This window comes from Tachyglossus aculeatus, chromosome 10, assembly GCF_015852505.1.
Source record: "Tachyglossus aculeatus isolate mTacAcu1 chromosome 10, mTacAcu1.pri, whole genome shotgun sequence".
Classification (NCBI taxonomy): Eukaryota; Metazoa; Chordata; class Mammalia; order Monotremata; family Tachyglossidae; genus Tachyglossus; species Tachyglossus aculeatus.
The window spans coordinates 46,722,702-46,745,434 of NC_052075.1; the positions used below are offsets into that span (position 1 = coordinate 46,722,702).

The following is a 22,733-nucleotide window of genomic DNA, read 5'->3' on the forward strand; positions in this document are numbered from 1 at the left end:
CCCATGACCTGACTCCAAGCCCGTGCTCTTTCCACTGAGCCATGTTGCTTCTCATTAGCAAAGCATCCAAGCCCCCGCAGATGGCCGGTAGTGCTGGAACCCTTGGTACCTTCACCCTCCCAGCTATGAATGCAATAATTTCTGATTTCCCAGAGTCCTTCGGCCTGACAAACAGCAACTCTGGTGGATAGGATGTGCAGGAGGTACTTTTCCACTTATACTGGCCATCACGGTCATTTGTCTTTTAAGTATCCATGGCAACTCACCTCTGAGGCAGATAAATGCAAAGGGGCTTGAAAGCCCAGTACCCCGAGGACTCGTGTTAGATAATGATCTGAGTCTGATTTTTTAAGTGGTCAAGCAATATTCAATTTGAAAAACAAACTTCTGAAGTGGATCCCAATAGACAAGTGGTCTGATTTTTCTCTTTTTTTTAAATGATATTCATTAAGTGCTTACTATATGCCTTCCCCTCCCCACAGCACCTGTATATATGTTTGTACATATTTATTACTCTATTTTATTTGTACATATTAATTCTATTTATCTTGTTAATATGTTGTGTTTTGTTGTCTGTCTGCCCCTTCTAGACTGTGAGCCCGCTGTTGGGTAGGGACCGTCTCTATATGTTGCCAACTTATACTTCCCAAGTGCTTAGTACAGTGCTCTGCACACAGTAAGCGCTCAATAAATACGATTGAATGAATGATTTGACTACCGTTCCTGAAGATAACCAAAGTGCTGGTTCATGTTGCCAGCTTGTACTTCCTAAGTGCTTAGTACAGTGCTCTGCACACAGTAAGCGCTCAATAAATACGATTGAACGAATGAATATGCCAGGCACTGTTCTAGGGGCTGGGATAGAGTCAAGTTAAATAGGTGGAACACAGTCAACCTCCATTTCAGAGATGATGTACACGAGGCACAGAGAAGCAGGATGATTTGTCCAAGCTCACACAGAAGGCAAGTGGTGGAAATGGGATTAGAACCCAGATCTTCTGACTCCAAGGCCTGTGTTCTTTCTCCTAGGCTGTGCTACGGATTCTGTGGTTCTCAGCACTATCTGCTGCTCCTGCCCTTTAGCAAGGATTTGCAGACATCAAGGCTTCCTGAAGCACTTCCTGCCTTCAGCCTCAAATGCAAGCGCCTCACTCAAGGCTGAAAACTCGAGTAAACTCCCCTCCCATCAACTTCCCCCGGAGGGTAAACACTTCATCAGAGAAAGGTACTGTTTCCTGTTTCTTTAGAAACAAACAGCCATTCAGGACTGAGGCTTTAGAACTGTTTTTTTTTCTCCTGGGAATTGAAGGGGGAGGCTGCCGTCACTTTTTCAAACTCACAGGCCCATTCTAAATTAGCAGAATAAGCTGTTTCATTTGCATAAATTACAAACAGGTCTATTTGTAAAGTGTCTAGATGAGTAAGGGTTAGGATTCCTGCCTTGCAGTTAACAGCTCCATCATGCTACAACTTCCTAACTGGAAAATGAAGGAGCCCAAGAATTAACATTATAAGCATGTTATTTCTTAGACCTACCCATGATCCTATTTAAAAAAGAATCCAGACTCTATTATATAATCCCATAATTTATCTGTCTGCATTCTAATCCCAAAATCCATCCTCTCTGAACAGTGGGTGATCACCTAATTTCTAAGAGCCATAATAATAATAATTCAGTAATTCCTCATTACTACAGCGGAAGCCAGACACATACAACTTAGGCTCAAAATTGCCAAGTATTGTTGGGGGGGGCGGGGGGGAGATGACTTCTGATTGATTGGCTCTTGCCACACCTGCAAAACCTACTTTTAACTTGCAAAACTTAATTTCAATCAATCGTATTTATTGAGTGCTGGGTGCAGAGCACTGTGCTAAGTGCTTGGGAGAGTACAACTCATTCATTCAATCGTATTTATTGAGCACTTACTGTGTGCAGTGCACTGTACTAAGTGGTAGGGAGAGTACAATTCATTCATTCAATCATTTATTGAGTGCTTACTGTGTGCAGAGCATTGTACTAAGTGCTTGGGAGAGTACAATTCATTCAATCATATTTATTGAGCGCTTACTGTGTGCAGAGCACTGTACTAAGCACTTGGAAAGTACAATTCGGCAACAGATAGAGACAACCCCTACCCAACAACGGGTTGGTAGACACAGTCCCTACTGTGAGCCCGCTGTTGGGTAGAGACCGTCCCTATATGTTGCCAACTTGTACTTCCCAAGCGCTTAGTACAGTGCTCTGCACACAGTAAGCGCTCAATAAATACGATTGAATGAATGATTTGACTACCGTTCCTGAAGATAACCAAAGTGCTGGTTGAAAGGCTGTGGGAGCGGCGGGGGATGGAGGGTTCATAGGAGAAAGGCCAGAAGGAAGAAGAGGAGACTTCTTGGAGTGGTTTGGTTAATTAGCAGCATGGCCTAAAGAAAGAGCACGGGCCTGGGAGTAAGAAAGACCTGGGTTCTAATTCTGACTCCACCCCTTGTCTGTTGTGTGACCTTGGGCAAGTCACTTCATGTCTCTGTGCTCAGTTTCTTCATCTGTAAAAGGGGGATTAAGATTGTGAGCCCTTCGCAGGACAGGGACTGTGTCCAACCTGATATCTTGTATCTACTCCAATGCTTCGAACAGTGCCTAGCACCTAATGTTTAAGAAATTCCATAATTATGTTGTTATAATATTGCTGTATAACATTGTTGTATAACAAGGGTTATTACCATTGTTGAGGTCCCAGTTGAAACCACAAGTAACGCCAGCAAAGCCACATGAATAGTTTTTATTGGAAGCACAAACTTTAACTCTACAAACTGAGGCGGGATTGGAAAGCGTTAACGAAGAGGCAGAAATTGAAGCTTTAAAAAGGACAAACCCCCCCCCTCCCCCAAAACAACCAAAAACCAAACCAATAACAGGGAGGCTTAATTCTAGCTCATCAGCACTCCCTCTTCCTCCTGTAGCAGACCCCTCTTGGGTGGAAGGCACAGCAAGGAGTTGGCAATTAATCTAGGGCTGGCCCGGCAACTGCAGGGCTCCAAGGTTCTGGGACCGTTGGTCTTCCTCAAATTTGGCAGTGAAGACTACGTCTATCATCATTATCATCCCATGTAGACAGGAACACCAAGAACTGCCCCTGGAGCCTGGCCCCCAGCTTCAGTATTCAGCGTGGAAAGGATAATCTTTGAGAGAAGCAGCACTGTGAAAAGAGAGAGAGAGGGATAGTTTCATCTTGGAAAAAAAATGGAACACTTCACATTTAAAAATTTCACACTCTAGAGGTGTTCTAGATGAAGGCTCGAAGGCTTCTGGAGGTGAACGACCATAAGCCGGGTGGCTGCAGCCCTTACTGCAGTTTGGCTTGGTCAAAAGAGCACTGAGTCAGAGGACCTGGGTTCTACTTCTGGCTCTGCCACATACCTGCTCTATGACCTTGGACAAGTCACGCAACTTCTCTGTGCCTCAGTTCCCTCATCTGTAAAATGGGGATTCAATACATGTTCGCCCTCCTGCATAGATTATGGCGCTCCATGTGGGACCTGATGATCTTGTATCTACCCCAGCACTTAGTACAGTGCTTGGCACATAGTAAGTGCTTAAAAAATACTATTATCATCATCATCAGTAGTAGTATTTTTAGAGTTTGACAGGCTTTTAGACTGTGAGCCCACTGTTGGGTAGGGACTGTCTCTGTATGTTGTCAACTTGTACTTCCCAAGCACTTAGTACAGTGCTCTGCACACTAAGCGCTCAATAAATACGATTGATTGATAGTATTACTGGCAGAGCAGCTGGTGAGGTCCCTGAACAGCCTTATGATAACTGCTCAAGTTATCCTAGCAGTCCACCGGTATTTACCAAATACCCTCAGTTAAACAAGCAATAGTATTTACTAAGCGCAGCACTATACTAAATGCTTGGGAGAGTAAAATATAACAGAGTTGGTAGACACATTCCCTGTCCACAAGGAGCCTCCGTCTAGAGGGGGGAGAATACCATAATGCCAGAGCTACAAGTTAAATAGATGCACAAACTCCAAGGACCTTAAAAAAAATAAGGGAGACTGAGGCAAATAATCACATCATCACAGAGGTTTGTACGGGTGATTTGAATGCCCTTCAAAAATATTGTAAGTGCTCTGAGCACACTAAGGAGTTGACACAAGAAGCTAGAACAAGTATTTCTATTCCTAGGAAGCTAGCAGGTGGCAGGCTGGTTATTCCCAACCTTGACCCTCCCTCCTCCTCCTCTTCCTGTGCTCTGATGGTGGTTCTGTCAGTCAGCATCTCTTCCGTGTTCTGAAGCCCAAAGAATCAGGCCCTAACTCTTCCATCTCTTCCCCACTGCCTTCTCTTTTTCCTTTCCATTCTTTTGCCCCTGCTCTAATGGCACAGTAAGTAGTGGAAAGTGCACAGGCCAGGGATTCGGTAGACTTGGGTTCTCATGCCAGCTCCCTGACCTTGGGCAAATCACTTCACTTCTCTGTGCCTCAGTTTCCTCATTTGCAAAATGCAGATTCAAAACCTGTTCTCCCTCCTACTTGGACTGTGAGCCCCATGTGACCCCAGAGAAGCAGCGTGGCTCAGTGGAAAGAGCCCGGGCTTTGGAGTCAGAGGTCATGGGTTCAAATCCCCAGCTGTGTGACTTTGGGCAAGTCACTTCACTTTTCTGGGCCTCAGTTACCTCATCTGTCAAATGGGGATTAAGCCTGTGAGCCCCACGTGGGACAACCTGATCACCCTGTAAACTCCCCAGTGCTTAGAACAATGCTTTGCACATAGTAAGCACTTAATAAATGCCATCATTATTATTATTATGTAGGAGCTGGTTAACTTGTCCAGTACTTAGCCTATAATAAGCATTTAACAAATGCCACAATTATTATTATCTCCTGAGGCCACCACAGCATTTAGTGTTACTTACACTCCCCCAACCCATGTGTTTCCACTATATTATTTTGGATAGAGTGCAATGAAGGGGGAACATTCTAACAATACACATCTGAAAGGAATTGTATGCTAGAAGAAATGGTTTTTCAAGGGGTACACATTATAGCACAGGTTTTTAGCATCACACTTGTCCTGTAGACTGTAAGCAATTTTTGGCCATGAATCACATCTACCAACTCTTTATATTGTACTTTCTCAAGCACACAGTACAGTGCTCTGCACACAGTACTGTGCTCTGCCCATAGTGAGTGCTCAATAAATACTACTGATTGTCAAGATAATAATAATAATGGCATTTGTTAAGCGCTTACTATGTGCAGAGCACTGTTCTAAGCGCTGGGGGTGGATACAAGGTGATCAAGTTGTCCCACATTGGGCTCATAGTCTTAATCCCCATTTTACAGATGAGGTAACTGAAGCTCAGAGAAGTTAAGTGACTTGCCCAAGGTCACACAGCAGACATGTGGCGGAGCCGGGATGTTGCCCTCCCCTCTTACACCCTGTGATAGACAACTTGACTGTATATAAAGCTTTCCCCCCTTCACTTTGCTCTGGGAATACACTTAATGCAGTATTAAGCTTTGACCAAAAGGACACGACTAAGATGGAAGGTCAAAGGTCAATCAATCAATCGTATTTATTGAGCGCTTACTATGTGCAGAGCACTGTACTAAGCGCTTGGGAAGTACAAATTGGCATCACATAGAGACAGTCCCTGCCCAACAGTGGGCTCACAGTCTAAAAGGGGGAGACAGAGAACAGAACCAAACATACCAACAAAATAAAATAAGTAGGATAGAAATGTACAAGTAAAATAAATAAATAAATAGAGTAATAAATATGTACAACCATATATACATATATACAGGTGCTGTGGGGAAGGGAAGGAGGTAAGATGGGGGGATGGAGAGGGGGACGAAGGGGAGAGGAAAGAAGGGGCTCAGTCTGGGAAGGCCTCCTGGAGGAGGTGAGCTCTCAGCAGGGCCTTGAAGGGAGGAAGAGAGCTAGCTTGGCGGATGGGCAGAGGGAGGGCATTCCAGGTCCGGGGGATGACGTGGGCCGGGGGTCAATGGCGGGACAGGCGAGAGCGAGGTACAGTGAGGAGATTAGTGGTGGAGGAGCGGAGGGTGCGGGCTGGGCAGTAGAAGGAGAGAAGGGAGGTGAGGTAGGAGGGGGCGAGGTGATGGAGAGCCTTGAAGCCCAGGGTGAGGAGTTTCTGCCTGATGCGCAGATTGATCGGTAGCCATTGGAGGTTTTTGAGGAGGGGAGTAATATGTCCAGAGCGTTTCTGGACAAAGATAATCCGGGCAGCAGCATGAAGTATGGATTGAAGTGGAGAGAGACACGAGGATGGGAGATCAGAGAGAAGGCTAGTGCAGTAGTCCAGACGGGATAGGATGAGAGCTTGAATTAGCAGGGTAGCGGTTTGGATGGAGAGGAAAGGGCGGATCTTGGCAAAGGTAAACTTCAAGGGGCAGCCGAAGGTCTTCCACTAGGAGAAAGGGATAAAATGGGTGAAGGAAGAGGGAGGGAAGAGAGGAGGATGTGAAAGGAACACCCAGAACAGACAGTTCTCAGAGAGGAAGTAGGCTGGAGCCAATTTTAGAAGACCCAAACCATATCCCATTTAAATAAGGGTGAAAGAGGAAGGAGGGGAGGGTAGTTAAGACTTGTTTTCGGAACCAGCTGCCATTAGGTGCTAAAGGGATCTCGAAGTTTAAGAGCTGGGTTAAAACCAACGTGTGGCTTCAGCCTCGTGGAACAGTAGTTCCACAGCCAGACTGGAGCCCAGATGACACACTGAGACCCTGCTTTCCCCTGGAACCTCAGGGCCCACATCAGATTTGCACTCTGACATGACAGAGCCTTCACCGCCAAGCAACGGCAAAGGAGGCAATAAGTTTAGTGTGAGAGACACCTACCTTTCCAGGCGACAGAACCTCCAGTTTCTATTGAAGCTCAGGATCATTCCCATCTCTTCCTTACTCAATTCAAAGTCAAAGACCTGGAAAGAAGAAAACAAGGAGCTTAGTAATCAGAATGGGAGACATTTCTAAGGCAAGCCACGGCCCTCTCAGTAACGGCTTCACACACTGAAAGGCAGTAATAATAATATGTTAAGCGCTTACTACGTCCCAGGCACTGTACTAAGCGCTGGGGTGGATCCAAGCAAATTGGGTTGGACATAGTCCCTATCCCACACGGGCTCACAGTCTCAATCCCCATTTTACAAATGAGGTAACTGAGGCCCAGAGACGTGAAGTGACTTGCCCAAGGTCACACAGCAGACATGTGGCGGAGCTGGGATTAGAACCCACGACCTTCTGACTCCCAAGCCCACGCTCTATCCATTATGCCATGCTGCTGCTCTACGTCCACTGGGCTCTTTCATCATCAATCATCAATCGTATTTATTGAGCGCTTACTATGTGCAGAGCACTGTACTAAGCGCTTGGGAAGTACAAATTGGCAACACAATGTAATGCAATTTCGATGTTCACCTTGGGAAGATTGTGGCACAACCCTCAGTCGGGTTCACGTGAACTGGGATCTGTGAGATTAAGGATAAACACGGTCCCTGCCATCAAGAAAGTCATGATCTAAATGACTCTTGGAAAAGGCCAGTCTTTCAAAAGTAGTTTCCCCACGATGGGGCTTACTGAAAGCTAAACTAGTTTACTCTACGACAAGTCAGATGACAATCTACAAGGTAAGTGTGGGTAATCTGTTTCAGCCTTTCAGTCAGTCAATTGTATTTATTTTAGAGAAGCAGAGTGGCTCAGTGGAAAGAGCACAGGCTTTGGAGTCAGAGGTCGTGGGTTCAAATTCCGGCTCCACCACATATCTGCTGTGTGACCTTGGGCTTAGCTTAACTTCTCGGAGCCAGTTACCTCATCTGTAAAATGGGGATGATGACTGTGAGCCCCACGCGGGACAAGCTGATCACCTTGTATCCCCCCAGCATTTAGAATGGTGCTTTGCATATAGTAAGCACTTAACAAATGCCATTATTATTATTATTTATTGAGCACTTATGGAATGCACAGCACTGTTCTAAGCACTTGGGAGAGTACAATATAACAACAGATGCATTCCCTGCCCATAATCAGCTTACAGTCTAGAGGGGGAGACAGACGTTAGAACAGTGCTTTGCACATAGAAAGCGCTTAACAAATGCCATCATTATTATTATTAATATGAATAAAACTATGGATATGTACCTAAGTGCTGTGAGGCTGGAAGTGGGGAATGAATAAAAGGTAGCAAGTCATGGCAATACAGAAGGGAGTGGAAGAAAAGGGAAAGAGGGTTTAGTCAGGAAAGGCCTCTTGGAGGAGATGTGCCTTCAGTAAGGCTCTGAAGGTGGGGAGGGTGATCATCTGTTGGATATGAAAAGGGAGGGTGTCCAGGCCAGAGGCAGAATGTGGGGGAGCGGGCAGCGGCCTCAGAGACAAAATCAAAGTACTGTGAGAGTCTGGCATTAGAGGAGTGAAAGTATGGGCTGGATTGAGGTAGGAGTGTAGCAAGGTGAGGTAGAAAAGGGGCAAGGCTAAAGAGTCTTTTGTCTTTGGCAATGCAGAACACAGATCTAACACCCCACCTGGAAAGATTTAAGATCTTATTAAGTAGCACCTGTGGAGAACCTCAAAGGTACAATTATACTGTGAAGTGTGAGGCTTCTACACTGCTGTCATGTGAACAAAGATCCCTTTCACAACTACAGTTTGCTCCCTTTGACTCTGGTTAAAAAGAGCTGGAGTATCAGAAACAGCAGGGGCTGAGGGTCAGCAGCCTTGGGTTCTAATCCTGGATCAGACGCTTGCTACATGACTGCTGGCAAGTCACTTCACTTTTCTGGGTCTGTTTCCTCATCTATCAATCACTCTGTGGTATTTATTGAGGACAGCACTGTTCTAGGTACTTGGAAGGGTACAACAGAATTAGCAGATAGGTCCACCGCCCACAACAAGCTTACAGTCACCTCTAAAACGGGGATAAAGTACCTGTTTTTCCTCCTACTTAGACTCTGGGTCCCATTCTGGACAGGGATTTTGCCCAACCTGATTATCTTGAGCCTGCCTCAGGGCTTAGTACAGAGCATGGCACACGGGGAGCACTTTACAAAAGCTGCAGACGTTATTATTAGACACGAAGAATGCCACAGAATAATAATAAAAAACTAGAAGGCTCAACTTACACTGTACAGCGGTCTTAGGGCCCCTTCCTCTCCCGTCAGCTGACCAGAGCCCAGAGAACCAGTGTGTTAGAGAGGAGAACATCCCACCCTGCAGAAAGGGAGACTCTCCTGATCCCAGCCTCCTACCTGAAAGTTCTCCACAATGCGCTGAGGGCTGGATGACTTGGGGATCACAATCACGTTCCTCTGGATCTGAAACCGGATCAAGATCTGTGGGAGGAGATTAGGAGGAGACATGGGGTCTCCAGCAAGGACCCCAGACCCCGACACAGGGCAGAGTCCTTACCCCCACCGTGGGTAAAAGCACAAGCTGAAGCTCCTAGACAGAATGGTTTTATTTCTTCCCTAGATGCCAAGGCACTTGTAGCTTGCTGAGAGAAACCCCTCATGCTACCTCTTCCTCACCTCTGGAGATTGAATGAGGACTCCAGAGGTTATAAGAAAAAGCTTCTTGTGTGAGTCTGACCCTTCTTTCACCCACACTAGAGCGAGGGGTGGGAAGTTCTATGGGAGAGACAGAGGAAGAGAGGGAGGCAGGAAGGTAGTGGAACCGCAAACCTGCGCTGGGGTTTTCTTGTGCTTCTCTGCAATCGCCTTAATCCTGGGATCCTCCAAGAGAGAAGGGTCCTCAGGCTTGGCCCTGGAAAGGAAACAGTTATAATGATAAGATGACCAGAGAGCAAAGCTATTCTCTTTCCTCTGCCCTGCTAGCTTATGGTATGGAGGTGGGGGATGAGAAGAGTGACAGCTATTTCTGTAATACTAGGGTCAGAGCTCCCTGGGAAGACCTCAACCCCTCTACTGATTCCTCTTAAATTCATTCAATCGTATTTGTTGAATGCTTACTGTGCGCTGAGCACAGTACTAAGCGCTTGGGAAGTACAAGTCGGCAACATATAGAGACCCCTCACCCAGGTGAGTGTAGGGACAGTTGTTGCCATCCCCTCCATTCTGCAGGTGAGGAAGTAGCCACAGCAAGTCAGGGATCAAGCTGGGACCAGAATCCTCAGTTCCTTCTGATGGAGACTGGTCTACGGCTGGACCAAAGACTTGCCATTAATTTCTTGTACGAGATGCTTTAGAAAGGGCCGCAGACTCAGAGAACTCGAGGTGGAGGCCTACAATTTACTGATTTTTCTCTGCAGAAGCCAAATTCCCACTCCCTTCACCTCCAAAATGAACAATTAAGTTTTATATATCACTTAAGAACAGACCAGTGAAAGTCTTACCATGGTCTATCTGGAGAGCCAAGGGGGCTATAAGCAGTCACTGAAATCCCCTTGGACTGGCAATAGTTTATCAGTTTTTCCTGGGTGAGGTATGGGTGGCACTCCACCTATGGGCACAAATGGTCATCAGTGATGCAGCAGGAAGCCAGGCCGCCCAAGTCCCTTCAGTGACTGGCGCCATTCATCAAAATCTGCCTAAAGAGACACAATTTCCCTCTGAAATACGGCCCTGACCTTTCCCAACTCCGCTGGGAAGTGGGTGGGATGTCCTGGTGGGCACTTCTCAGGATCCAGAACCATTTCCATAACTGAGAAGACCTGGGATTTGATTAGGCTGTCACCACCTGTTAAATCTCCCAGGGAAGGTCAAGCCCTAGGGCCAAATCAGCCAGCTCCATTAACCCATTCCTCCTGTAGTTTTTGCAATCCCAGATAGCATTCCTGCCTCTCTGAATCCTAAGGGGAAGGGGTGTGCCCCGAACCCCCCGACATGGTGTTTACCTGGTTAGTGGCTGGCTTGTATTTCAACCCTGGTTTGTTCAAAACCCTCTCAATCTGGTCGTGGTTAAAGTTGGAAACACCAATGGCTTTCGCCAGCCCTGCGTCCACCAGCTCTTCCATGGCCTGAGGAGAAACGGGAGTCTTGCAGTGACTCAAACAAGGAAACAAAAGGCCCCCAGTAACCACAGTAGCTATCCCTGATATCCCTTCTATTTCACTGTACAAGAGCTTAGACTGCAAGCTTGTTGTGGGCAGGGAATGTCACTGCTTATTGTACTGTACTTTCCCAAGCATTTAGTACAGTGCTCTGCACACAGTAGGCGCTCAATGAATACGACTGAATTATAAGTTTCTTCCATTCCAATCCATTAGTACAGTGCTCTGCACATAGTAAGCGCTCAATAAATACGATTGATGATGATTAGACCGTGAGTTCCTCAGGGGCAGGAAATGCTGATGTTGCTTCTTGTATATTTGGTTCATTCATTCAACTGAATTTATTGAACGCTTACTGTGTGGGAAGCAGTGTACTAGGCACTTGAGACATACTGGTTAAGCATTTAGTACAGTGGTTTGCACTCACATGCCTAATGACATCAATTGGTTGATTTATAGGGGCAGTCTAGTCCCACATTTCATTTTTGGGGTGGGGGTAGAGGGGCGTGCCAAGGAGAATGGGGTTTTAGCATCATCACACCAGATTAGTTTCCAGGTTATAAACAGCGAGACAGATCTGTTCAATCTCACGGACTAAAGGGTCAAAAGACACGCTGAACCAGCAGTCACCCAACTGTTTCTAAGTCTCTAGAGAAAACCGCTCATGGATAAGACACTTTAACCAGGCTTCTTTTTTTTGGGTGGATTGGGGAAGACCACAAAGCAGTTGGACTTACCTCCCATGTGTCCAGGATGTCCGTGTTGCTGGAAATATATCTGCCCTGCTCATCTACAGGGAAATCTTCTTTTCCAGTCTGTTAGTGCCAAGGAAAAAAAAACAAAACAAAAGAAAAAAAACCCTTAAAAGTACACTAATGCTAAAAACAGCTTTCTCCCCCAAAACCAAAGCTCCAGGAAACTTGCAGATGACTTCTCAGTGTGGAAGTGGTAGCAATAAGCTTACAGAGGGCTGGGAACAAGCAAAGGTTTACATTCCACCAGGCATATTTGTTACCACTCAAGGGCTGAGTCTCCCAGTACAAAAGGGCCTTAATAGCCCAAATAAGGGTCCAGTCCAAGAGGATCAGCTCCTCTCACGCTTTGTGGCTGGAGACAAACATCCCGGATGAATTGAGTGGGGTCTGAACTTGCCTCCAAATAGAAGTGATGTCACATGACATCCCTTGGTCCAGAGCTGTTCACTATTATTTTTCTTTCTTGAATTTCCACTCAAGTAGTACTCTGCCCTTGGAGCCAGCCAGTCTGAGCTGAACCCAAAGAAGTCAGGCAGCCTTATTCCGGCCCTACTGCACAACTAAGGGAAAGGCGGGGATGATATCAGTCCTCTAGACTGTAAGCAGCGTGGGAGCAGCAGCGTTAGAAAAGCAGTGTGGCTTAATGGTAGGAGCCCAGGCTTGGGAGTCAAAGGTCATGGGTTCTAATTCCAGCTCCCTCACGTGTCAGCTGTGTGACTCTGGGCAAGTCACTTAACTTCTCTGTGCCTCAGTTCCTTCATCTGTAAACTGGGGATTAAGACTGTCAGCCCCTCGTGGGACAACCTGATTACCTTGTATGTACCCTAGCACTTAGAACAGTGCTTGGCACATAGTAAGTGCTTAACAAATACCCATATTATTATTATTGTTAAGCTTGTTGTGGGCAGGGACCGTATTGACCAACTCTGCTGTACTGTGATCACCCAAGCACTTAGTATAGTACTATGCACAAAGAAAGCACTCAGTTAATACCACTGACTGAAGTGTAGATTTAAATACATATCCTTTACCTGAGAGAACTAAAACGAAGAGCAGTTAAATCTTGTGGAAAACAAGATGGTGCTCTATGCATACCTAGCAAAAAGAGGGGAGAAAAAAAAAAACAAAAAACAAAAAACCCACCCCTATCACCACAAAAAAAGATAAAGATTGGGACTGGGTGGGACCTCAATTTTTTCCAGTATCTCTTAGGCTCAAGTCAGGAAGACCTGGCTTGGAAGTCTGGCTGGAAAACTTTAAAAAGGTCTGGATTCAAAATGGAGAGCTTATTCAATGACACGTGAAGGCTGTGAGTTCAGTACACTATCCTCTTCCGCCCAGAGTAAAGAAAATGTTCTTATTTTGCAATCTAAGAAATCTTCGGCTGAGGACCACCGTGCTATGAAGTTCCTCACTACCACTAGTACCGTTTAGCCATATAAACCTGATGTTTTAATGGGGTTTGTTAAGTGCTTACCATGTGCCAGGCACGATACTAAGCACTGGGTTAGATAGAAACTAATCGGATTGAACACAGTCCCTACCCGACAAGGGGCTCTCAGATTTAACCTCCATTTAACAGACGAGGTGAACGAGACACAGAGAATCAATCAATCAATCAATCAATCGTATTTATTGAGCGCTTACTGTGTGCAGAGCACTGTACTAAGCACTTGGGAAGTACAAGTTGGCAACATATAGAGACGGTCCCTACCCAACAGTGGGCTCACAGTCTAGAAGTGAAGTGACTTGTCCAAGGTCAAACAGACAAGTGGCTGAGCTGGGTTTAAAACCCAAGTCCTTCTAACTCCCAGGCCCAAGCTCTATGCTGCTTACTGTGTGCACAGCAATGTACTAAGTACTTGAGAGAGTACCCCAGGTTTGGTAGACACATTCCCTGCCCCAAATGAGCTTACAGTCTAGAGGGGGAGACAGACATGAATATAAAATAGCATAAAAATAATTTATAACCTATTGTGGTCTCAAAAGCACTCAGTACAATGCCTGGACTAACGACAGCAAGCACTCAATAAATACCCTTGATTGATGAAAACAATAGGCCCATCAAGTCACAGAAAGGCCCAGCAGCAATTCCAATGCACTTTCAATAGTTGCAAAACCCTTCAGCCCCAGTTCAACGGACATCAAATGTTTTACTAAACCTTCAATCCAATAGGCCAGTGGACGAGGTACATGTCCAGATAATCCATCTTGAGGTTGCTGAGTGTCTTCTGCAGGGCCCCCTTCACCAAACTCTTCTCATGGAATGTGCACCAGAGCTGTGAAGGAGGGCAGAAAGCACTATTTTGTTTTTTGGGGGGGTATATGAGGGGTGGATGGAGAGAGGGGTGTGTTGGGGTATCACCCTGCACACTCTGAACTGACTTCCTGGAGCCCTAAACTGGGTTTGGTCCAAGAAGTGCAGATTGGGGCTCATGGAGACAAGGTACAGAAGAACTTAGGGGAAAAGGAGGGGGAAACCTGACAGGAGTGGGGCTGGGACCAAGAGATCAAAAGCAGCTGAGAAAGTTGGGTGTTAGAGGGTTGGTGGAAAATTGACAAAATTATCTTGCATTATTAACCTCAGCACTTAGTACAGTTCCTGGCATGCAGTTAATGCAAATACCATGATTATCATCATCATTATTATTATTATTACAAGGAGAACAAAGGACAGGTCACTTTATTTATTTTTAGTATTTGTTAAGCACTTACTATGAGTACTGTACTATGAGTCCCACATGGGGCTCCCAGTCTTATTTTACATTTTATAGATGAGGTAACTGAGCCACAGAGATGTGAAGTGCCTTGCCCAAGATCACACAGCAGACAAGTGAGAAACAGCATGGCTCAGTGGAAAGAACACAGGCTTTGGAGTCAGAGGTCATCAGCTCAAATCCCAGCTCCGCCAATTGTCAACTGTGTGACTTTGGGCAAGTCACTTAACTTCTCTGTGCCTCAGTTCCCTCATCTGTAAAATGGGGATTAAGACTGTGAGCCCCCCCAGTGGGACAACCTGATCACCTTGTAATCTCCCCAGTGCTTAGAACAGTGCTTGCACATAGTAAGCGCTTAATAAATGCCATCCAAAAAAAAAAAGTGGCAGAGCAGGAGTTAGAACCCAGGTCCTTCTGTCTCCCAGGGCAATGCTCTATTCACTAGGTCATGCTGCTTCTCGCTTTTTTAGTTGGGGGTGTTCAGTGTTTTAGTCTAGATTTTTCCCTTAACTGAACAGCTACGAAATGATGGGGTTGAGCTGAGAGAGCAATGTGTTTTACTTTTTTTTTCATATATTTATTACGCATTTCAAAACAAGTCTCCTCACATGATTTAACTGTGCAGTTCAGTCCTGTCACCTCAAGTGACCTGGGGCCTCTTAACTGAGCAAATTTCCAGACACATGCACAATGAGTTTGCTGACTCACCAGGCTAGACATATTTGATAAGCTTCAAAAGGAAGGCACTGAGATGGAATGAACTCAGATAATGAAGTCCTCAAGGATGGGTGGACACAGTGTCCCCAAAGCCATGGTTGCCAGGGGGCAGGGGGAGATCTGTACCTTACTGACAATAAAGAGGTCCTCTCGCTTCACCGCTCCCTCCTTGATCTTCTGCTGGATGGCGTCCCCCACTTCATTCTCGTTGCGATAGACGTAAGCGCAGTCAAAGTGGCGGTAGCCGGCTTCAAGTGCCACCTTCATTGCCTCCCCGACTTGGCCAGGGGATGACTGAAAGGAAAATCCCCGAAAAGGCAGGTCAACGACTTGGAATTTCCAGGTGCGGCATCCTCAAGAAGGGAGCGGCTCTCTGAGCAAAAGCTTCATAATGGAAAGCCAGTCAGTTATTGAATTTACTGAGCGCACAGCACTGTCTTAATTGTTTGGGAGAGTACAATATAAGAATGAACAGACATTACCTGCCCACAACGAGCTTACAGTCTAAAGAGGGGAGACAGACATTAATATAAGTAAATTACAGATATGTATGTAAGGGCTGTGGGGTGAATAAAGGGAGCAAGTCAGGGAGACGCAGAAGGAAGAGGGAGAAGACAAGGAGGCCAAAGAGAAGTCAGCGCTAGCGGCTACAAACATAAAGTCCAACAACACAAGGGATAAGCTTTTGGTTACCAAATGTGGCTTTTTAAAAAATGGGATTTGTTAAGCACTTAATCTGTGCCAAGCACTGTTCTAAGCACTGGGGTAGATACAGGCCAATCAGGTTGGACACAGTCCATGTCCCACATGGGGCTCACAGTTTTAATCCCCATTTTACAGATGAAGAAACACACAGAGAAGTTGTTACTTGCCCAAGGTCACACGGCAGACAAGTGGCAGACCAGGATTAGAACCCAAGTCCTCTGCCTCCCAGGCTCCACTAGGCCCCTCTTCTCTCTTTTCAAGAGAGATCTTTTTTATTCCATGAGCTTGTTCCGCCAAAACTCAAACCAGGGTGATTCATTTATCTATCTAGCATGTCCAAGTGCAACAGTCCTTGGGAGTACTGACATTTGGGATTAAATGCCCACATGGCTAGATTTTAAATCATCAGGGCACAGAGAAGTTAAGTAACTTGCCCACGGCCACACAGCAGACAAGTGGTGGAGCCAGGACTAGCTTTTGGGGGAATGAATATCAATTGATATTAGCAAAAGCAGCTCCTTGAGGGCACCAATCATGTTTACTTGGAGAAGCGGCGTGGCTCAGAGGAAAGAGCCCGGGCTTTGGAGTCAGAGGTCATGGGTTCAAATCCCAGCTCCGCCAACTGTTAGCTGTGTGACTTTGGGCAAGTCCCTTAACTTCTCTGTGCCTCAGTTACCTCATCTGTAAAATGGGGATGAAAACTGTGAGCCCCCCGTGGGACAACCTAATCACCTTGTAACCTCCCCAGCGCTTAGAACAGTGCTTTGCACATAAGCGCTTAAATACCATCATTATTATTATTATTACTTTCTTATTCTCTCCCAAGCCCCAAGCATTTGGTACAGTGCTCTGCATACAGGAAACAAACAATGAATATCACTTACTCTTCTGAAAAGCTCAGAGCCCTTTCAGGCTTATGAGTCCTTGGTTTTTAAAGTTTTTTTTAAAAAAATTACGCAAATTTTAGAGTTACTATGTTCCGGGCACTATACTAAGCAGCGGATTAGATACAAGCTACTCTGGCTGTACACAGTCCATGTCCCACCTAAGGCTCACAATCTTAATCACCATTTTAAACATGATGTAACTGACACAGAGAAGTGACCCACACCGCGGAGCCAAAATTAGTACCAGGTCCTTCTGATTCCCCTCCCACTAAGCCGTGCTGCTTCTCTAAACACTGTAATAATGTGGGGCCTTTGTTTTAGCCTTGACCTTTTCGATATTTTTTGTTAACCAGCCTCAGCTTCCCAAAAAGTTGCATGCATGGGGTTTTAAGCATGCAACCCACTCCTGGACGTCCAGTTATTGTTCCCCCCATGGCCGATGCTTGTTTGCTCTTGGGTACCTACGTGGAGGTACACTCTTAGTACAATGCTCTGCACAAAGTAAGCGCTCAATAAGTACGACTGAATGAAGTAGGGAAACAGCGTGGCTTAAAGGATAGAGCATTCATTCATTCATATTTATTGAGCGCTTACTGTGTGCAGAGCACTATAATAAGCAATTGGGATAGTACACTATAACCATCAACAGCTCCCTGCCCACAATGAGCTTACGGTCTGGGCCTAGGAGCCAGGTAGTCTTGGGTTCTAATCCCGGGTCTGCCACCTGTTCATTCACTCAATTGTATTTATTGAGCACTTACTTTGTACAGAGCACTGTACTAAGCGCTTGGAAAGTACAATACTATTACTCTATTTTGCTTGTACATATTTATTCTATTTATTTTATTTTGTTAATATGTTTTGTTTTGTTCTCCGTCTCCCCCTTCTAGACTGTGAGCCCACTGTTGGGTAGGGACTGTCTCTATATGTTGCCAACTTGTATTTCCCAAGCGCTTAGTACAGTGCTCTGCACACAGTAAGCGCTCAATAAATACGATTGAATGAATGAATGAATGAATACAGCAATGTAACAGGCTCACAGTCTAGATGGGGGGGACTTGTCTGCTGTGTGACCTTGGTTAAATCACTTGACTTCTCTGTGCCTCAGTTCCCTCATCTGTAAAATGGGGATTAAGACTCTGAGCCTTATGTGGGACAGGGACTGCGTCCAACCTGATTAGCTTGTATCTGCCCCAGTGCTTAGTACAATGCCTGGCACATAGTAAGTGCTTAACCACCATTAATAAATAAAATTAAGCTTTAGGCGGTGGAGGGGTCAGGGGGAGGTCACGGCTCCCTGCCCATCGCAGGCCACGATTCCCTCCCGGATCCGATGAGCCGAGGCGGCAAATACTAATAATAATTATAATAATCATTATGGTATTTGTTAAGCGCTTACTATGTGTTGGAAGTTTAACACATTTGCTGTGGATGGCGAGAAGACTGAAATAGTTGACAATTTTTCCCTCCTGGGATGGATAATAAATAATAAATAGCAGCGAAGAAATATGCCGAAGATTAATGTTAGGAAGACTTGCTTTGAAGGACCTGGAAAAAGTCATTAAATGAGCCGACATAACAACTGCCACAGAAACACAAATTGTCAACCTACGCTGTTTCCAGTGGCAATATACGGATACGAAAGCTGGACAGTGAAAAAACACGATAGAAAGAACGATTCCTTTTAATTATGGAGTTGGAGAGGGCTTTTGCAAATAGCATGGACTGCCTGAAAAACTAACAAACAAGTGGATTTAAGAGCAAATTAAACCAAAGGGGTCTTCTGAAGGCCAAATGACTCCAATTCGATGAGCACTAATCGGAGGACTAATTCTCGGGAGAAGACACTCATGCTAGGAAAAGTTCAGGGAAAATGTGGAAGAGGCAGGCCAGCAGCTAGATGGATTAGAGACCACAATAACAATAACGGAAGAACTATTAGGTTACGGATCATGGCAGAGGACAGGGAGTTCTGGAAAAATGTATCCACGGAGTCGCTATGAATCGGAAACGACTTGATGGCCCTTAATATTAATGATGTGTATATCTATATCTACATTTATAATTCTATTTATTTATATTGATGCTACTGATGCCTGTTGACTTGTTTTTATGTCTGTCTCCCCCCTTCTAGATTGTGAGCCCGTTGTGGGCAGGGATTGTCTTTGTTGCTGAACTGTACTTTCCAAGAATGATAATAATAATAATAATATTTGTTAAGCATTTATTATGTGCCAAGCACTGTTCTAAGCACTGGGGTAGATACAAGGTAATCAGGTTGTCCCACGTGGGGCTCACGGTCCTAATCCCCGTTTTACAGATGAGGCAACTGAGGCCCGGAGAAGTGAAGTGACTTGCCTAAAGTCACTCAGCTGGCACAGGGCAGAGGCGGGATTAGAACCCACAACCTCTGACTTCCAAATACAGTGCCTAGTACAGTTCCAAGCGCCTAGTACAGTGCTCTGCACACAGTAAACGCTCCATAAATACGAACTGTACTTTCCAAGCGCTTAGTAGAGGGCTCTGCACACAGTAAGCGCTCAACAAATACGACTGAATGAATGACTAATAATACTATGTGCATTCATTCATTCAATCGTATTGGGCACTTACTGTGTGCAGAGCACTGTACTAAGCGCTTGGGAAGTCTAAGTTGGCAACATATAGAGACGGTCCCTACCCAACAACGGGCTCACAGTCTAGAAGGGGGAGACAGACAACAAAACAAAACATATTAACAAAATAAAATAGAATATGTACAAGTAAAATAGAGTAATAAATATTCATTCAATCGTATTTATTGAGCGCTTACTGTGTGCAGAGCACTGTACTAAGCGCTTGGGAAGTCCTAGTTGGCAATATATAGAGACGGTCCCTACCCAACAACGGGCTCACAGTCTAGAAGGGGGAGACAGACAACAAAACAAAATATATTAACAAAATAAAACAAATAGAATAGTAAATATACAAGATAAATAGAGTAATAAATCTGTACAAACATATATACAGGTGCTTTGGGGAGAAGGAGGTAAGTCGGGGGGGATGGGGAGAGGAAGGAGGGGGCTCAGTCATTCAATCATATTTATTGAGCGCTTACTGTGTGCAGAGCCCTGTACTAAACGCTTGGGAACCAGCGCTTAGCACATAGTAAGCGCTTAACAAATATTAAAATTGTTATTATCATTACAAGTCGGCACCATTTAGAGAAGCAGAGTGGCTCAATGGAAAGAGCCCTGGGCTTGGGAGTCAGAGGTCACGGGTTCAAATCCCAGCTCCGCCAATTGTCAGCTGTGTGACTTGAGGCAAGTCACTTGACTTCTCTGTGCCTCAGTTACTCATCTGTAAAATGGGGATTAAGACTGTGAGCCCCATGTGGGACAACCTGTTCACCTTGTATCCTCCCCTGCGCTTAGAACAGTGCTTTGCACATAGTAAGCGCTTAACAAATACCAACATTATTATAATATAGAGACGGTCCCTGCCAGGCACTGTACTAAGCGCTGGGTGAGATGAGCCCGTTGTTGGGTGGGGACCGTCCCTCCATGTTGTCGATTTGTAATAACAATTTTAATATTTGTTAAGCGCTTACTGTGTGCAGAGCCCTGTACTAAACGCTTGGGAACCAGTGCTTGGCACATAGTAAGCGCTTATAACAAATATTAAAATTGTTGTTATTATTACAAGTCGGCACCGAATAGAGACAGTCCCTGCCTGGCACTGTACTAAGCGCTCAATAAATACGACTGAATGAATGAATGTCTAATAATGCTACGTGCCAGGCACTGTAGTAAGCGCCAGGGGGGATTCCCGGGCGCTCCAGCCTGCAGTTGCAGATTCCCAGGCCTCCCGGGCGTTATAGGAGGGGCATCCGTTAGAATAATAATGATGATGACATTTATTAAGCGCTTCTTAGGTGCAAAGCACTGTTCTAAGCGCTGGGAAGAGGGGACCCAAAAGGAGGTCGGGGCAACTTCCAGGCCCAGCCCCCAATTGCAGGCCTTTCAGGAGGAAAGAGGGAAGGAAGGAGAGAGAGAAGGAGGATAGGAAAAAGGGCAGAGGGGGTTGCATTTACCTTCCAGGTGCCCAGCCCCACGATGGGCATTTTGGCCAGGGTGTTGAGCACCACGAACGATGCCATGATGGAGCGGCGCAGCGCGCAAAAACCAGCAGAACCGCGTACAAACCAGCAAAAGCGCGCAGTAAGGCGAGGCCTGCCACTCCTTAAAAGGGGGTGGCGCAGCCCCAGACGGCCCCCGCCGATTGGCTGCAAGCGAAAGGCGGCTGCTGATTGGTCGGCGCCTCCCGCGGCCCTGCCTTTCCGCCATCCCCGGCTCCTCCGACCCGCCCAGGGCGGGATGAGAAATTATGGTGTTTTTCACCCTCTCCTTCCCACCCAAATTGCGAGGACTCCTGGCCCTGATTCTTGCTGTAGCTTTATAAATCTCTCCTTTCCACCCAAAGTGCAACTACTCCTCGCACTGATTCATGCTGTAGCTTTATAATTCTCTCCTTTCCACCCAAAGTGCAAATACTCCTCGCACTGATTCCTGCTGTAGCTTTATAATTCTCTCCTTTCCACCCAAAGTGCAAGTACTCCTGGCACTGATTCCTGCTGTGGATTTATAATTCTCTCCTTTCTACACCCAAAGTGCAAGTACTCCTGGCACTGATTCCTGCTGTAGATTTATAATTCTCTCCTTTCCACCCAAAGTGCATGTACTCCTCACACTGATTTTTGCTGTAGCTTTATAATTCTCTCCTTTCCACCCAAAGTGCAAGTACTCCTGGCACTGATTCTTGCTGCAGGTTTATAATTCTCTCCTTTCTACACCCAAAGTGCAAGTTCTCCTGGCACTGATTCTTGCTACAGGTTTATAATTCTCTCCTTTCTACACCCAAAGTGCCAGTTCTCCTGGCACTGATTCTTGCTGTAGCTTTACAATTCTCTCCTTTCCACCCAAAGTGCTAGTACTCCTGGCACTGATTCTTGCTGTAGGTTTATAATTCTCTCCTTTCCACCCAAAGTCCAAGTACTCCTGGCACTGATTTTTGCTGTAGGTTTATAAATCTCTCCTTTCCACCCAAAGTGCAAGTACTCCTCGCACTGATTCTTGCTGTAGCTTTACAATTCTCTCCTTTCCACCCAAAGTGCAAGTACTCCTGGCCCTGATTCTTGCTGTAGCTTTATAATTCTCTCCTTTCCACCCAAAGTGCAAGTACTCCACACACTGATTCTTGCTGTAGCTTTATAATTCTCTCCTTTCCACCCAAAGTGCGAGTACTCCTGGCACTGATTTTTGCTGTACGTTTATAATTCTCTCCACCCAAAGTGCGAGTACTCCTGGCACTGATTTTTGCTGTAGGTTTATAATTCTCTCCACCCAAAGTGCAAGTACTCCTGACACTGATTTTTGCTGCAGGTTTATAATTCTCTCCTTTCCACCCAAAGTGTGAGTACTCCTGGCACTGATTTTTGCTGTAGGTTTATAATTCTCTCCTTTCCACCCAAAGTGCTAGTACTCCTGGCACTGATTTTTGCTGTAGGTTTATAATTCTCTCCTTTCCACCCGAAGTGTGAGTACTCCTGACACTGATTTTTGCTGTAGGTTTATAATTCTCTCCTTTCCACCCAAAGTGCAAGTACTCCTGGCGCTGATTTTTGCTGTAGCTTTAAAATTCTCTCCTTTCCACCCAAAGTGTGAGTACTCCTGGTGCTGATTTTTGCTGTAGGATTATAGTTCTCTCCTTTCCACCCAAAGTGCAAGTACTCCTGGCACTGTTTTTTTCTGTAGGTTTATAATTCTTTCCTTTCCACCCAAAGTACAAGTACTCCTGGCACTGATTTTTGCTGTAGGTTTATAATTCTCTCCTTTCCACCCAAAGTGCACGTACTCGTGGCACTGATTTTTGCTGTAGGATTA

The 22,733-nt window shown here is 45.6% G+C and overlaps 1 protein-coding gene across 1 annotated transcript; it reads right to left on the reverse strand.

The window, feature by feature from the left end:
- Nucleotides 1-2,764: 2,764 nt before the first annotated feature.
- Nucleotides 2,765-21,030, reverse strand: LOC119933084 (aldo-keto reductase family 1 member B1-like). The gene is made up of 10 exons (XM_038752365.1): nt 20,885-21,030; nt 15,347-15,514; nt 13,949-14,065; nt 11,769-11,846; nt 10,876-10,998; nt 10,375-10,481; nt 9,704-9,785; nt 9,272-9,355; nt 6,870-6,952; nt 2,765-3,197 (listed from the first exon to the last, which is right to left on the reverse strand). Exons 1-10 carry the CDS (start codon nt 20,948-20,950, stop codon nt 3,155-3,157), a joined length of 951 nt encoding a protein of 316 aa, XP_038608293.1. The 5' UTR covers nt 20,951-21,030; the 3' UTR covers nt 2,765-3,154.
- Nucleotides 21,031-22,733: the final 1,703 nt, after the last annotated feature.

Bases quoted from the DNA above. Each gene is read 5' to 3' on its own strand.
- LOC119933084 (XM_038752365.1), bottom strand. From the start codon at position 20,950: ATGGCATCGTTCGTGGTGCTCAACACCCTGGCCAAAATGCCCATCGTG. The intron at 14,066-15,346 runs GTACAGATCTCC...CCTCCTTCACAG, and splicing joins ACCTCTTTATTGTCAGTAAG to CTCTGGTGCACATTCCATGA. The intron at 6,953-9,271 runs GTAGGAGGCTGG...TCTTCTTTCCAG, and splicing joins GCATTGTGGAGAACTTTCAG to GTCTTTGACTTTGAATTGAG.